The 18,861-nt window shown below is 39.6% G+C and overlaps 1 protein-coding gene across 1 annotated transcript; it reads left to right on the top strand.

The window, feature by feature from the left end:
* The first annotated feature begins 580 nt into the window (after positions 1-580).
* Positions 581-2,268, top strand: LOC147637929 (uncharacterized). Its single transcript, XM_086798964.1, has 2 exons — positions 581-1,688; positions 1,812-2,268. The coding sequence occupies exons 1-2, from the start codon at positions 622-624 to the stop codon at positions 2,179-2,181; spliced, it is 1,437 nt and encodes a 478-aa protein (XP_086655090.1). The 5' UTR covers positions 581-621; the 3' UTR covers positions 2,182-2,268.
* The last annotated feature ends 16,593 nt before the right edge of the window (positions 2,269-18,861 follow it).

Genomic DNA, 18,861 nt, shown 5'->3' with positions numbered 1-18,861 from the left:
TCTTAGATTCAAATTCAAAATTGCATTGGAAGATGTGAGATTGGGCTCCTCTTCACGCTTGCAGGAGGAATGATTATTTTGATAGATGCTGGAAGGGCCAATCTCTTCATAAAGAAAAGCTAGTGGAAAAAAAAACCCTTCAAAAGAAAAAAAATAAGGGTACCCTTGCCCACGGGCCACGCCTCTCCTTTTTGCAATTTTTTTTGGAGTTCATGTATGCCTGCACACTTTTATGAGAGCCTGCAACGGTCAACCTTGTTGGTGAAGTTTACAACTCTGCGTAGGCAAGTTGCAACGTATTAAATGAGGCGCGTTAAGCGAGGCCCCATGTGGGACGATCGTGAGGACTAATTTTCCTGTCCGGCCATCGTGTAAGGATGGGTTAGAATTGGATGGGACCTGGTCCTGGACTCCCGGCTGGCTCTTCAATGTTACACACTTGGTCGGATCCTCGATTGTCTGCTGGACTCCTGGCTGACTTGGTCCTGGACTCCTGGCTAACTTGGTCCTGGACTCCCGGCTGGCTCTTCAATGTTACACACTTGATCGGATCCTCGATTGTCTGCTAGCCTAGTGCTAGGTCGGGTTCGACTCTATAACTGATCTCAGCCGCTTGCAATCATGGAGCAGACTAAGATCGATGGTTCAGCAGCTTCAGCTACAGAGAGCACGGCAGCTCCTCGTGTGAGTAGTGGGCCTAGTAATGTGGTTAAGGTCTACGAGGGAAAATTGGCCAAAGCAAGGCGGGGGGCGAGAGGGGTGGGAGCTCTGCAGAACGTTTGTAGGTTTCTGGCTTATTGTAATCTCACATGGGCTACCGTGGTTCTGTTAGGAGGCTTTGTGTCCCTACTACATCCTGCAGATTTCCGCATTGTGATCGTCTTGCTGCTGCTCGAAGCAGGGCGCCTAGCTTCTGCAATCTTCTTCAGCAGGCTCGTAAGGAAAGCCAGGGCAAGTCTGCGCGAGAACCCACACCTTCTGCGATGGCTCCCCCAAATCGTGCAAGCAATCTTCCTCCCGCCTAGCATTGTCTTACCTATGATCAGGATAAGAATAGTGAACTCTGATGTGCCCAATCTCCTAATCTCTCTCAAGATCTTCTACATTGTTGTCCTCATCAACGCTGCAGTAGGCTCAGCGGCTGTGGTTCTCTCAACCTGGTTTGTTATCCGCCTTTTTCACAAGACGGAGCTCACCTTTCAAAGCTATTATGATGAGGTCCTACAAAGAACATTGGATGATGGCATTGTTCAAGCAGATGATTTTGTGTTCTTTGATTTCGTCTTCAAGATGCTAGCGGAGGACTTTAAAAACAATAAACCACCACTGGATGTGTACAGGAAGTACGATGATTTCTTCAAGTACATGTGTGTACACCACAAAGGGCCTGATTTCTTGGAGATCTACTTGGATTCAGAGAACACATTCGTGCAGCAAGCAGCGGCCAATGTGGTGGGTTTCTGGATTGTGGATGCCGATAACAAGCTGGACGTGAACAGGAGGCTGCCCAACTCGTTGCTCACCAAGCTTGCGGACAAGCTGGGGCACGGGAAAGTGGGCTGGGCAGCGGCCAACAGCTTCGACGCCTTAGCAAAGTTTGACGCTAGTCTGGTTCTGAGGAGCACTGGCAGCGACAAGATCCCTATGCTGACCACTCTCATGGAAATGGTGGAGCCATGGAACACTGCGTGGGTGTACCTCTTAACTCAATTTAAAAGTTCTTCAAAGCTCCTTTTAAATAATTACATGCGATAATCATGTGATTGAAATCGCTAAATTGTTGTGCTTGCTTTGAATGTTCTTTTTTACAGATCTCTGGTTTTTCTACGAGTGCTAATCAGCTTGGTAATCTCGGACAAAGACGGGTACACAGCACAAAAACTGAGGGAGTCTGTCACACTAGAAGAAAAACTGGAAGCCATGCTTGGACATGGCAAAACACATCGTTTGAGAGTGTTAGCGGGATTTTTGTTATTGAGGTTGGGGCAACTAACTGGAGACCGCCGAATCTCTCTCATTGCGGCCATTGACCCAAGAGCTGACAACTACATCTTAAACTCGGAGTTGCAAATGTACAACGAGTTAAGGGCCGAAGCTCACCTACGTGAGTTTCAGAAAGATGAGTTAGAGGTACCTAGTATTGCAAACGGATCTGCCTCCTTCCAAGTCAGAGATGGTTAACTTTTAAGACTCAAGAGTAGCGTCTTTTTAACTGTCCTCTGTCTTGTGATTGTAACGGCAAATAAATTAAAAAATACTAGTATTGCACCTGCGCGTTGCTGTGGCCGACCAAGGTTCCAGAAAAGAATTATTCCCTCTCTATAACCATCTCTCTCTCTCTCTCTCTCTCTCACATGCACACACATATACACACCTGCTCTCTCTCTCTCTCTCTCTCTCACACACACACACCTGCTCTCTCTCTCTCTCTCTCTCTCACACACACACACACACATGCACACACTCCCTCTCTCTTCTTACACTCTCCCACACATAGAAGCGCTCTCTCTCTCGCTCTCTCTTTCAATCTCTCTCTCTCACTCACTTACACACACACACTCTCTCTCTCTCTCTCTCTCTCACGCACACATACACATATGTAAATATATATAGTATATACAATATTATGTTTTAGATACATAAACCTATACATAGACACATATACTTATACATATATACATGTATTTAATAAATACAAACATCGACATAATTTAATTAATTTTGATTAAATTTTAATGTGCGGAGATGGGTGATAAGTTGTGGTCACTTTTAAAGATATAGATAGATATATCATACACACATCTAAACACACACACACACACACAAACACACATATATATATATATATATATATATACATACATACATATACATATATACATATATATATATATATATATACATACATCTATATATATACATACATCTATATATATACATACATATATATATATACATATGTATGTATGTATATATAAATGTAAATAAAAACACACACACACACACATGTTTACACACATATACATATATGTTTTCTATTTAATTTATATTTTATTAAAAGATACTTTTTATTCTCTATCTCTCACTTTCTTTCTCTCTCTTTTACCCTCCCTCATTACATCTCTCTCTCTCTCTCTCTCTCTCTCTCTCTCTCTCTCTCTCTCTCTCTCCAGGTCTATCCCATCTCACTCTCTCTCTCTCTCTCTCGCACATTCTACACATAGATGCAGATGTACACACATGCATGCATATACTCTCTCTCTCTCTCTCTCTCTCTCTCTCACACACACACACACACACACACACACACACATGTATACATCTATACACCGCACATACACTAATCTAAACGCACTCTCTCCTCCCACACAAACTCTCTCTCTCTCTCTCTCTCTCTCTCTCTCTCTCACACACACACACACACACACACACATGTATACATCTATACACCGCACATACACTAATCTAAACGCACTCTCTTCTCCCACACAAACTATCTCCTACGTAGAAATTATCTGTCGTCTCTCTCTCTCTCTCTCTCTCTCTCTCTCTCTCACACACACACACACACACACACACATGTACACACTGCACATACACTAATGAAAACACACACTATCTCCTCCCACACACACACACATGTACACACTGCACATACACTAATGAAAACACACACTATCTCCTCCCACACAAACTATCTCCTACATAGAAATTCTCAGCCTCTCTCTCTCTCTCTCTCATGCACACACACACACACTCTCTCTCTCTCTCTGTCTTCACGCACACTCTCTCACATAGAAACTCTCTCTCTCTCTCTCTCTCTGTCTCTCTCTCTCTCTCACACACACACACTTAAATAGATTTACACACATATATATAATTTTAATTAATTAAATTTTAGATTAAATTTTAATGGTAGGGATGAGTGGTGAGGTGTGCTCACTCTCAAATAAATGCATCTTACATGTAATCTCTCTTTCTCTCTCTCTCTCTCACACACACACACACATGCACATGCACACTATTTATATATAAAGATACTTTTTATTCTCTATCTCTCACTCTCTTTCTCTCTCTTTTCACCCTCCCTCATTACATCTCTCTCTCTCTCTCTCTCTCTCTCTCTCTCTCTCCAAGTCTGCCCCATCTCTCTCTCTCTCTCTCTCTCTCTCTCACACACACACACACACACACACACACACATGTACACACCGCACATACACTAATCTAAATGCACACTCTCTCCTCCCACACAAACTATCTCCTGCGTAGAAATTATCTATCGTCTCTCTCTCTCTCTCTCTCTCTCTCTCACACACACACACACACACACACACATGTACACACCGCACATACACTAATCTAAACGCACACTCTCTCCTCCCACACAAACTATCTCCTGCGTAGAAATTATCTATCGTCTCTCTCTCTCTCTCTCTCTCTCTCTCTCACACACACACACACACACACACACACACACACACACACACACATGTACACACTGCACATACACTAATGAAAACGGATCTGCCTTCTTCTTCCAAGTCAGAGATGGTTAAGACTCAAGAGTAGCATCTTTTTAACTGTCCTCTGTCTTGTGATTGTAACGGCAAATAAATTAAGAAATATGTTCAATGCCTTTTGATGGGCCTCCTGCCCAGGAGCTAGCTGCTACGGTGCAGCTACACAATTACAAGCGCGAGAGAACAAAAATTTGTTTGCCATTGATCCCAATCTCAATTTTCTCTCTCTCTCTCTCTCTCTCTCTCTCTCTCTCTCTCTCTCTACATTGATGATTGTATTTAATTTATATCTAGGAGATATATATACATACATGCACACATATATGTATGCATGTATGTATGTATATGTACATATTTATACATGTAAAACAACCTCAAAAGAAATTTCTAATGCATTGAGAATCTAATGAAAAATCCATCTATATGTGTGTAATTGAGCTCCATAAATATCATGCCAATTGGATGAAAGCTTAGACTACTTTTTCAGCCCCTCCAAATCAACTTGTTGAGTATTATTTTTGGCCTTTTAGAATAATAAAGTAACACATATGCCTCTCTAACAAAAAGAAACTGAAAATGTGAATGAGATAAAGGAAATGTGGTTCATACCTTTCTCCTTACTTAAGATCTTTCATTGATAATCTGATTTGAAAAGAAGGGCTTCTAAATGGATACCACAAGAATTGTGAATATCTATGTGCGTTGTTTCCCAAAATTACTAAAATTTTAGCACGATGTGGTTATACTACATTGTAATATATCTATGAAAATTTCTCTTAAAAAACAAAGAATGAGGAGATATGGCAAGATTAGATTCCAAAAAGTGTGAATGAGGTAGAAATGAAAGAGGGGGGGGGGTTGAAGATTGTAATTGAATATCTTGTTTAACATTGGATTATTCCAAGGTGAGCAGTACATATACACCAGTTCTCTCTTTTTTTAACATAAAGCCCCAATACTATATAAGATACGATCTATCTTGTGAGAAGTGCATATACAAAATTTCTCTCTTTTTTAAATATAAAGCCCCAATACTATATAAGATAAGCTTTATCTTGTGAGACCTAATGTCATTAGACTCCAGAATACCCATGTTATATGGATATAGGATCCAAGCTTCCTCATTGTATAACTCAAAGATCCCTGTCCCTTTTTATATTTCCTTGAGGGTTGAGTCCATAAATCCCCTAATGGTATTATTTATGTTTATCACAACACCACACATTATATTTCATTGAAATAATCCCACTCATTATAGCATTTCCATTCATCAATCAGAGGTAGAGTATCTTTCTAGTGTTCATGTTTAAAAAGCTTAAAAAGATTCAGAAAGAAGGGGATCAAGGGGGTAGTGGGGAGGAGGTAGAAATGGTTCCCGAGACTGCACTCTCATGAGTTCTCCTATCAAAATTAGTGGGTGTTCATGGAATATTAAAGGGATTAAAGATAAAAAGAAGAGTGCTACTTTTTGGAGTCTGATTAGGACTGGGATTTGTCTATTATAGCCATTCAAGAACATAATCTTTTTGGGTCTAAAATTTTGAGAAAGGACAAGTTTAAGGAGTGGGTTATTTTGTATGGGGGTGTGAATGGTGGGTTTAGTGGAGTCATGACAATTGTTAAGAGAAGCTTATGTCCTAATATTATAGCCAGCCATCCCAATGGGAGAATTTTGGTAGTAGAGATTGTTTCGGAAGGAGAGAAGATTTGGGTCACTAACCTTTATGGAGCTCATAACCGTAAGATAAGGAGTGGGATGTGGGAATGGATAGTTACCTTGAATTGTCACATGAGCACTGCATCCTCATGGGGGACTTCAACAATCAAAGGGATAGGTGTGGGGGGAGCACTATGCTGATGGCACATGAAAAAATGAGGTGGGAAGGATTGAGAGGTAAACTTGGCCTAAGGGATGGTTGGGAGATGGGTGATTGGAGCTCAGACCCAGGACACACTTATTTTGGTCTGTAGTACTTTGGGTCCTCTTCTAGGATAGATAGGGATTTTTCAACCAGCAAGCTACATGGGTCCCTCATACTCTTAAAATGTCCAGTGACTCTAGCATTGCTTTGTCTGATCATATGTCCCTTTAATGGGGATGACATGTGCTTGGTTGGGAAGAAGCTGAATTAAATAGGTTCCCCAGTAGGAAATTAAGAGCTAATATGTCTAGTGACTCTAGCACTGCTTTGTCTTATCATATGTCCCTTTGATGGGGATGACATGTGCTTGGTTGGGAAGAAGCTGAATTAAATAGGTTCCCCACTAGGAAATTAAGAGCTAATAATCTTCTTCTGAAGGATGATCTGTTTGTCAGCCAAATTGAGGAAGCCATAGAAAGAATCCAATGGGCAAGGATCTTGGAGATTGTTTACTAATGAAATGCAAGGTATAATTAGGGGGGTTGAGAAGCTAAGGGTTGAGGAATGTAGACAGGAAAGTAGACAGGAAAGAAAAATATGGGGTGATCTCTTGGAATCTCTTCAGAAGAAGAGGCAGGTTGAGAAACTTTCTGTTGAAGAGATAAACTGGTATTCTAAGTGTCAAGTTGACCTAAAAAGTGAAGATGAGAAATGCTCCAAGAAGGAGGAGGTCAGGTAAAAATTGAAAACCTTCACTACCAAAAGGAGACCTGATGGGTATTTGTTTAAGTTGACTGAAAAGCTGAGAGGCAAGGAGGTTGTAGGTAGGGTATTGGATGAAAATGGGTAGGAATTTGTGAGGTCCCTATCCCCACCGCGCAACGAATTCAGGGGTGCTAGCAGCGAAAGTAGCACTTCTTGCCCGAGGCAGGGTCCCACACTCGGGGCCTCGTCCCACACGGATATCCAGACAAGAGACTAATCCATTGGTTCTTCCAAAACTGATCCCGGAAAAACTTCCCTTGCTCGGAAAGCACGGGCGATTCCTCTAGGATAACTTTTCTCTAACGTAGTCAAAAGCCTTAACTAACTGAACTGATCTGACCGAACCCGTAAGTCCCATAGTCAGATCAGGGAAAAGATTGTACTTGGATCATAGCGTTGATTCTTTTCCATAGAACAATTTTTGTCCGTGATTTACTTCATCTATCGAACCAGAACAGAATTGAGTCTCAATTTAGGGATCCATCAATCCAGCCTAACCCCATCCAGTCCCATGGGTTAGCCAACGGCCCAACCACTGTAGTGATGGGATCCAATTAAGAATTTGGTTAGGTTGTCCTAGGTACCAGGAAAAAGAGTTCCCAGGCCCCCTAGCCGGATATTCATGCAAACTTAAAACTAGTCACACCACTTACACACCCAATATGAAATTGCCTTTTTTATAGATTCAACGGTCTTTAAAACAATCATTTAATGAAACCATAGTGTCACTGATCATAATCCTCTAACTATCCAGTTGAATCCTTATTTCCAAACATTCCTTCATCGGTGTACCTATGGCATCATTGGCAACCAGAACATTCACCACTCTGTTCACTCAGGGGCCTTTTTGATAGTTCCTATAGCATCCAGTCGAATCCTTATTTCCAAACATTCCTTCATCGGTGTACCTATGGCATCATTGGCAACCAGAACATTCACCATCTCTTCACTCAGGGGCCTTTTCGATAGTTTCTAGCTCATAGTAACCGGCAATATATTCACATATCAAAATGGAATCTCCGTTGATCAACCAACGGATCCATATAAAAGAGCCATTGACTCATTCGTTGAGGACCAGCAAGGTCAATCAACCAGATCCATGCCCGAATTCATTAAACAACTCTTATTCTTTGTTCCAATATCTTCCCTGACGTACGTGTGGGTATCTTCGGTGACCCATAGCCCAAGCACCGTATGGTCAGCACCCTCTAGGATCCTTCGCAGGTCACCTAGCGCTTCACTCCGCTTCCTTGGTCCCTCATCCACTGTACCGGAAGCTCACCATTTAAATCAAACCGAAACTGGTCAAGACCTCGGCTGACCTTGCTATGCGAGACGTCCTCCGTTGACTCTCCGTTCTCAGCAGTTGCAACTTTAACAGATAGGTCTCCACGACCTCATTCACAAGACGGTCAAAATGCTTCCCTAGCATTCTTAACATAAAACAGTCATTTAAAAACAGATTTCACATACAAATACACTTCCAACAATATTTCCATCTTTTCTCATCACTCCACATCCTTTTCCATTAGTCCCCATCTTTTCTCATCTTCCCACAACTTTTTTTCTTCTTCTTCATCGATCCCTATCACATCACATCATTCCCACATCAAATCGCATCATCCACACATCAATCCACATCATCCATACATCCATCCACATCCATCCACATTATCCACACATCCATCCACATCTTCTATACATCCATCCACATCAATCCACACGTCAATCCACATCATCCATACATCCATCCACATCAATCCACATCATCCATACATCCATTCATGTCAATCCATATTACCCACACATCAATCCACATCATCCATACATCCATACATCCATACATCCATCCACACGTCAATCCACATCATCCATACATCCATCCACATCAATCCAGATTATCCACATATCAATCCACATCATCCATACATCCATTCACGTCAATCCACATTACCCACACATCAATCCACATCATCCATACATCCATCCACATCATCCACATCAATCCACATTATTCACACATCAATCCACATTATTCACACATCATCCACATCAATCCACATCAATCCACATCATCCATAAATTCATTCACGTCAATCCACATTACCCACACATCAATCCACACATCATCCATACATCCATCCACATCATCCACATCAATCCACAGTATCCACTCATCCATCCACATCAATCCACATTACCCACACATCAATCCACATTCATTTCATAAGTATTCATTTCACATCCATTTCATATCACATCTCATTCATTCACATTCCGATTCACATGCTAACACATTGATTCACGTCCCTTATCGTTCATTCACATCCCGATTCACATGTTATCACATTCATTCACATCCTATATCATTCATTTACATTATGATTCACATGACATCACATCTCATCTATTCATTCACATCCTATATCATTCATTTACATCATGATTCACATGACATCACATCTCATCTATTCATTCACATTTATCTGATTGGCATCACATATCATCACATCTATTTACCTCTCATTCTTATCACTTCTATTCTCATCACATCCATCCATCCATTCTTTCCCATCTATCTGATTCGCATCACATATATTTACCTTTCATTCTCTTCTATTCTCATCACATCTATCCATCCATTCTTTCCCATCTATCTGATTCGCATTACATCTCATCACATCTATTCACCTCATATTCTCGTCACTCCTATTCTCATCGCATCCATCCATCCATTCAATCCTATCTATCTGATTCGCATCAATTGTCATCACATCTATTTACCTCATATTCTCGTCACTCCTATTCTCATCGCATCCATCCATCCATTCAATCCCATCTATCTGATTCGCATCAATTGTCATCACATCTATTTACCTCTCATTCTCATCACATCCATCCATCCATTCTTTCCCATCTATCTGATTCGCATCCCATCTCATCTCATCTATTTATCTCTCATTCTCATCACTTCTATTCTCATCACATCCATCCATCCATTCATTCCCATCTATCTGAGTCGCATCCCATCTCATCACATCTATTTACCTCTCATTCTCATTACTTCTATTCTCATCACATCCATCCATCCATTCTTTCCCATCTATCTGATTAGCATCCCATCTTATCACATCTATTTACCTCTCATTCTCATCACTTCTATTCTCATCACATCCATCCATCCATTCTCATCACATCCATCCATCCATTCTTTCCCATTTATATGATTCGCATCACATATCATCACATCTATTTACCTTTCATTCTCATCACATCCATCCTCTATTCATTCTCATCTATCCGATTCATATCACATCTATTTACCTCTCATTCTCATCACTTCTATTCTCATCACATCCATCCATCCATTCATTCTCATCACTTCTATTCTCATCACATCCATCCATCCACTCATTCTCATCACTTCTATTCTCATCACATCCATCCATCCACTCATTCTCATCACTTCTATTCTCATCACATCCATCCATCCATTCATTCTCATCTATCTGATTCATATCACATCTTATCACATCTATTTATAGAATGTAAGAGAAATTTTATTTTTGATATAAAGATTCTTGACACAGCTATTTATGCATAAGAACAACTTCAATGGAAAATAACACTTTTATAAAAATCCATTTATGCATCTATTTATGCATAAAAATCCGTTTATGCATCTATTTATGCATAAATTCAATTTTAAGGAGAATAACACTTTCGAAATAAAAATAAATCTTTTATGCATCTTTCTATGCATAAATTCAATTTTAATGAGAATAACTCTTTTGAAATAAAAATAAATTTCTTTATGCATCTTTCTATGCATAAAATCAAAATTAATGAGAATAATTCTTTTGAAATAAAAAATAAATTTCTTTATGCATCTTTCTATGCATAAAATCAAAATTTGATGAAAGTAACGCTTTTATAAAAAAAATTCGTTTATGCATCTATTTATGCATAAATTTAATTTTAATGAAAGTAACACTTTTATAATAAAAAAATTTTTTATGCATCTATTTATGCATAAGAATCAGTTTTGATGAAAGTAACACTTTTATAATCAAAATATTCCCAATATGCATCTTTCTATGCATAGAAATCAATTCTAATGAAAATAACACTTTTATAATAAAAATATTTCTATTATGTATTTTTCTATGCATAGAATAAAAATAACACTTTTAGAATACACAAGCGATGGGGATTACTCTTTTGAATAATAAAAGATAAAACTTATTTCACAAAATTGAAGAAAATTTTACCATAACCTCCTTTGTATGTGGCTGACCATTTTTCAAATTTTTTCATTCTCAAGCTACTTAGAAATTATCCCAAATGGTTTAAAGCATTCTAAACTAATCAAATTTTACTTTTTAAAGAGAAACAATATGAATTGTCTTGCCATCTCCCACTACACTTCCATGAGCCTATATGTGACTGAAAAAAGTCAAGACAACAAATTAAACTTCAAATCCTTCAAAACAACAACATATCAAAACATATTAGTTCACATACATTTGAATGGTGTGAGAGTTTCATCCAATTTATCACCAGAGTTGTCCTTGAAGTCCTTAGGCATATATGTTTTGCCTGTGAGGTCCCCGCCCGCCCGCTCCGGGGCTCCTGCCACCACCGGCGGCGAAAGCGACGTCGGCCTCCCACGCGGGGTGGGGATCCTGCACACTCGGGGCCTCGCTCGCAAATGTCTAGGAGGAACGAGAGGCTAGCCGGGGGGGACGGTCCCTCTGAGACCGGGCCCAGAAGACTCCCCTTTCCCGGAAGGCACGGGCGATTCCGCCAATCGGGAAAAATCTTCTAACTAGGAGATTACTCTAACAAGTCAAGTCTTGACTAAATTAAACTGATCTGACTGAACCTCAAGTCACATGGTCAGATCAAGAAGAGACTTGCAATTGGTCCATGGAATCACCACTTTTTTTCTCATTTTCGAGACACAGCCGATGATCCCTTCCCATAGAACAAGGTCTTTTGAGGATTTAAACTGATTAACGTAACTAATCGTATCTAGTTGTTTCTCAGGAATCCTCCATTCCAGCCTAACCCCATCCGGTCCATGGGTTGGCCAACCACCCGACCACTGAATTAGGATTCTATTATAAAGATTTGATTAGGTTTTTGCCCGGGTACCGAGGAAAAGAGTTCCTAGGCTCCCTAGCCGGTGATTCATGCAAAAATCAAATAGGCATACCATGTACATATCCAATATGAAATTGCCATTTATAACAGATTCGACTAGCTTTAAGACAATCCTTAAATAAAATCATAATACTTTCGATCATCATTTTCCAAAATTCCAAGTCCATTGTATTACAAAAATGCATCCTCTGAACTCTCCGTTGAAGACCAGTTGGCCAGCCAACGAGATCCAGTATCAAAAGTGATGGTCTGAAATTGCTTGTCTAGGTACTGAAGTGCTTGTCAAGTGGGTTAAAAGTGCTGGTCTAGACACTAAAAGTGCTTGTCAAGTGGTTTGAAAGTGCTTGTTTAGGTATTGAAGTGCTTGTCATGTGGTTTGAAAGTGCTTGTCTAGATACTAAAAGTGCTTGTCTAGATACTAAAAGTGCTTGTCCAGGTACTGAAGTGCTTGACAAGAATTTCTCAAGTGGTCTGAAAGTACTAAACATGTGCTTGTCTAGGTACTAGAAAGTGCTGGCTAACTGCTGGTCAGGTAATCTGAAAGTGCTTGTTAAGGTACTTAAAGCGCTTGTCAAGTGGTCTGGAATGCTTGTCTAGGTACTAAAAGTACCTGACAAGTGCTTACCATGTGGCCTCCAAGTGCTTGTCAAGTGCTTGTGTAGGTACTTCAATTGTTTGGGAAGTGCTGGTCAAGTGGTCTGAAAGTGCTTGTCTAGTTACTTAAAGTGCTTGTCTAGGTACTTAAAGTGCTTTTCAAGTAATCTGAAAGTGCTTGTGTAGATCCTAGAAGTGCTTGTGTAGGTACTAGAAGTGCTTGTCAAGTGGTCTTAAAGTGCTTGTCTACTATTGAAAGTGCTGTCAAAGAGTTGAACATGCGAAGTAGTGCTTCTTAGGAGGACGCATTGTGCTAGCTTGAAAGTTAGAACTTATAAGTTCTCCTCTGCTAACTTTATAGATTTGCTCAAATACATCATTTGACAATTCATATACATTAGGCTCACCTTCTACCGAGCACATCGGAAACCTGATGCATAGCACTAGGTGGGAGTAGATAAAAGCAGGGGTCTTGTCATCCAAAAGAATGTAGGTGTCATCTTGGTCATTTACCTTGTCGTAGAAGAGTCCCTCAAACAACGACAAATGAGTTCTTTTGAATACGGTTATGCCATTCATCCCTTTCAGATTTGATGGTCAAGCGCTTGGTTTTAGTGCACTTCAAGATGTAGAAGTCTGCACCTGGCTCTTCTGCATTCACTGCGAAGTTCTGGCCAACCATCAAGGCATCACTTAGGTCGTCATGGTGGGTTGGCCAGCATGCATGGGGGCTCCTAGTAACTCATCATCGGTGGATGCTTCTCCATCATTTTGAACATTGATAGTCGGTTGTATTTGTAAGTACTGCCACCTCTCAACGTGGCCCTTGTTTACACATCCCCTCCATTGGGCTTTCATGCACGCATGGCAAAAGCAGGACAATGGTCTGCACCGTAGCCCGTGCATATCTAATTGACTGTAGCCGTTGACACAGTGGAAGGATCGAGACCCTTTGATCCGCATGCAATCCCACTCTCTATGTTTGTCTACATCACCGAGATTTTCCTCCCAGAATCTACGATTGACTTTCTTCCCTGTCATCAATGGACATTCTTTCTTGAGGGTTACGTTGAGGAATGCCACCACACTTGAAGCGTTATGTAACACCCATCCGTTAGATTTCAGCTGCTCCTATGTGTGAGAGCTCTTTTGAGCACCGCACCAGCCCCATCGTGCTCACCCTTCCCATGGCCGGATGCGAAGAAACTGTGCATCATCTCAATACCTGTCATATTGAAGTATCGGGCTACAAAATAGAAAGGGCACCTTGCTTTGAATTGTGAAGCAGCGCCATCAGACCACACCCAGTGTCACTTGACACTACATCCTTGAGCTTTCACCCACTCATTGTGCAAAAGAAAGCACTGCTGCACAAACAAAGTGTCGTGGATTTTGTCATTAGAGATGTAGAAGTGGGTTGTCTTCCAAATGGTACCAAGCACATCACGCAGGTACGAAATGTGGACCAAGACTGTCACCTGAGTTGAATACCAATGCATTGACTGAATTTCATTCTGCACCTTGAAGGAGTAATTCTCTGCAAAATCCACTATTGACACCACTACATCATCTGGAAATTTATCCAAACACTCTTTGAATTGTTCAGCTTGCCATCTGTACTTATAATTGTGTTTGATGAAGTTTCCTAATTTGCTTTGAAGCAAGGAAGTGAAAGTCCTCGGGCTGACCTGGTGAACAACAAGATCTTTCCGAGTTTTTGCTTGACCATTCTCATCCACTTCCTATGTAGGAACGTTGTCAAAAAGCTTGACAGTCATCATAGAGATGTCATCGCTTTTTTCATGTGGACACAAGGAGATCTGTTTAATGCCACAATATTGGCATGTACCCAAAAGACATTGTCTACAGTGATAAGCACAGTCAATGGGTTTTGGGCACAATACAGACTCCCACAGGTCTGTTAAGCTTGGAAATGTGGCGTTGGAGGCCGCGCACTGCGCTGTTCCATCATGAGAACTGCAAACAAGGCACCTGCAAACTGCATGGCCGGCCATGTAGCCCATATCTTCCCTGGTGCATCTGATTAAGAGCTTCCTTGAAGTAGACAAGCTGCACATGGCTGCACACATTCCAAATGTTTAAGCTCTCAAGAAATTTTGATTCATACAGCTTAGGTGGTCCTTCAATTGCAATCTTTAGATTCAATGTATCTAAACTCTTTATCTCCAACCTATCAAGAACCTTTGCAGTTCTATAAGAGTAGCCTCCTTAGCTGCACAACTCTACTGAAGGCAAGGATGCTGAGCTTCTGGTTCTCCTCCCAACAACGATAGTCAAAAAACCTACAAGACCTTCTATCTTTGGACCCCATTCTTTTATTGGGTGGCTAGTTGCCCTTCACATGTGCCCGACTACTCTACTCTTATTAGTGCTGCCCGATCACCCTAGAGTCCATATCCGGTCATTTTTGGCTCCCCTAAACCGCGTCTGTGCCTTGCCCGAACGGTCGAGCTCTCTAGGCTCCCACTAATTCCGCTGTCATGACATTACTCCCCCCTTAAGAGGAGTTTTCATCCTCGAAAATGAAATTTGAAAACCTCTTTCTGAGTGTGCTTACCACTTCCCAAGTAGAACCTTCTTTTGGTCTATCCTTCCTCTTGACTAAGCACTCCTATCGTACAGAGTGTGAGTTCTTTTTCTTGGAAATCCAAGACTTTTTCTGGTTCGTGTGGTAAGGATGGGGGTTCGATAAGTTCTACTAGGATCATATCATCATCACCCAACTTCTTTTTCAGTCTACTGACGTGAAAAACTGGACAAACTTTAGAGCTTTCTGGTAAAGACTTTTTCTGGTTCGTGTGGTAAGGATGGGGGTTCAATAAGTTCTACTAGGATCTCTTCACTGATGAGATTATCATCATCACCCAACTGGGTGAAAGCATGTATAGGTGGTACCAAAAAGGAGTGTCTTGGACACTCCTTTTAGCCACCCCTTCGGGAGGAGAAAGAGGCTTAAATTTGAAATAGAGGTGGGCTTGAAAATGCAACTGAGCATTCATTAAGGGAATGGCGTGCCCATTAAACGCTTCTGAATATTCTCTCTCCTCCACTCAGTCTTCGTCCTGCAATCCATTGGCCTGCCGTGACTCTCTCTCTCTCACTCTCCGCCTCTCTCTCTCTCTGCCATAGCCTCTACTTCTCGCCTACACAGAAGGGCCTCTCTTCCCGATGCTCGTAATGGCATTTTATTTCTTTAAATCTTTATCTTTTTTTTTTAATCATTTCTTGTTCTTATGTGCATCTTATTATATATTACCTTGCTCTCTCAATTTAATGTTTTTTAATATTTATGGTTTATAAATAATTTCTTCTACTTTTATATCTATAGGAAAAATCTTTCTAAGGCCAACATCCATAAGCAATAGTTTATAGAAATTAAACATATCATGTGCTTGTATTGCAAAATTATGATGTATTTAATATCTTTATTATTATATTATTTATCATAGACTTGCTATGCAAGTTATATCAGTGGAGAGAAAAAATGTATGGAATTAAAGGTATATTTTTTTATCATATTTATATTCTATAGCCATAATATATATATATATGTGTGTGTGTGTGTGTGTGTGTGTGTGTGTGTGTGGTGTGTGTGTGTGTGTTTATTCTACCTTCTTATATTTGTGTTTGTTGTATTTATGTTTTATAGCGATACTATATAGTATATATGTCTACTCTTTCTTTTGTGTATTGGACACTTCTCATTCTCAAAGAAGTTTTGATGATAATGGATTAGGAGGAGAATAATAGCTTCAAGGCATTATTTCTTGTACTAAAGTTTTTATATAAATATCTTTCCCTACAATATGATGACTTTTACATCTCGGTTTATGGATTCAATATGCTACTTTACCTTTTGTGTATTCATACTTGTTATTATCAAAGAAGGCTCGATGATGATGGATTAAGAGAACAATGACAACTTCAACAGATTGGTTAGGTAATATATCATGTACTAAATTTTTAATATAATTTTTTCCCTTTCAATGTGACATATTGACTTCATTCATTGGTTTTGTGAGTAAGGTATGAGAGTAACATTCAATTGATCAAATTTCAAAAGACAAATAAGCTAGCTGCTAGAGCATGTACACTTCAGAAAATGGATTCCAAAACCTTTCAACTCTTTAAATAACTATGCATATCTTTACTGAAGTTTTTGTTTATGCTTATAATCAAAATGTAAAGTGACTATGTCCTGTTTGAAACTGTGAGCGATTTATTTAACCTCACGTGCCTTTAAACTTTAAAGATGAAACTAGAGTCTAGAATTTGGAATTTACAATAAAACTAAAATAAATTTCAAACTTTAAACTTTAAAGATAAAATTAAGTACTAGTTTGTTTTTTTAAATGAGAAGTTGAAAAAAACTTGATTGCGATCGTGAAGAAAGGCATGGGTTCACAAATTGAGCTTTAGGATTTTAGCCTTTTTCTCATGGAATGGAATGTCTTAGAGGACACTAGTGTTCAGAAAATAATTATATATATATATCCTCTTCATGCTAGAAAGATAAGGACTTTGGTGAAATGAATTGGCATGGTCCTCTTCATTCTAATGAGAAAAGGCTGAATCATAAAGCTCAGTTCGTGAATTGACATCTTTCCTCGCGATCACAAATCAAGTTTTTTTCAACTTCTTACATAAAACAATTTAGTCTTTACTTTCATCTTGAAAGTTTGAACACTACTACAGGATGATCCATTTTGACACCCAGTTTCGATGGTGGCCGCACCGTTGAAATACCTGTCAATATAAACGTCCAAATAATACGTCGAAATCACCATGGAAATGACCAACGAAGATGAATGTCGAAATAAGCGTCCAAAAACTCGTCGAAATAAAAGTCAGTGTAAGCGTCGAAAATCTTTTTTTTTGTGTCGGGCCACCAAAAAATTTAAAATTTGAATGTGAATTAGAATTTAAAAATGAACTTAAGTGGCAATCGAAATACGCGTTAAAATAACTATCGTTTTAAGCGTCAAAACACGCGTCGGAATCATTATCTATCGACACGTTTTTTGACATCTATTATGATGACTATTTAAATGCCTATTACAATGACTATTTTGACGCTAGGAATTATTAACAGAACCACATTGCCTCACTGCATTTTCAAAACTTGGTTTTGCTTGTCCTCTTCCAAAATTAGTAGGTTTTCTGCTCTCCTTTTCCCTATCCCTTTCTTGTTTTAGTTTTTTTTTAATGTGTGTGTCTCTAAAATGCAGCTTCTAATTATGTGTGTGTCTCTAATATGCAGCTTCTAATTATGTGTGTGTCTCTAATATGCAGCTTCTAATTATGTGTTTGTTTTACAACTTCTAATTTGTTGAGATTCTAGGTAGTCATTCACCTTTCTCTTGTTTTTATTTGTTTATTTGCTTTGTTTTCTATAATTTTACCCTTGGGTGCTGGGGTTTAGGATTAGCTTAGGTTTAAGCATGCATGCATCTAGCTTAAGGCTATGCTTAAGGCTTATGTATAAGCTTAAGCATTATGCTCAACCTCTATGCATAAGCCTTAAGCTTATGCATAGAGCTTCAAGATTATGCAAGGGCCTTTGTTTCCTTTGCCTTCCCAAGCTCTATTAATGGTATGATTTGCTTGTCGGTTTGCTTGTGCAAGAAGCCTATGCATAGCCATTGTAAGAAGCCTATGAAGCCTCTTGATTAGGTTTACCTCTATGCAAGCTTTATGCATAGCCTTGCAAGCTCTTCCTTAGGTTTTTACCTCTATGCAAGCAAGCTCTATAAATACATGCTTCTTGCATACATGATCAAGCTCTATGCTTCAAGCTTATGGATAAGGCCAATTCTCAAGCTCTATGCATAAGTCCTTATTCATAGGCTTATGCAATAGTCTTATGCATAAGCATAGAGATATGGGGCATTATTGTAGGCCATCTAGAATGCTGTTTAAGTCAAGTTAGG

Source organism: Cibotium barometz, chromosome 6, assembly GCF_041138505.1.
Source record: "Cibotium barometz isolate CiBa-2024 chromosome 6, ASM4113850v1, whole genome shotgun sequence".
In the NCBI taxonomy this organism is placed as follows: Eukaryota; Viridiplantae; Streptophyta; class Polypodiopsida; order Cyatheales; family Cibotiaceae; genus Cibotium; species Cibotium barometz.
This window is presented reverse-complemented; position numbering and strand designations above follow the sequence as displayed.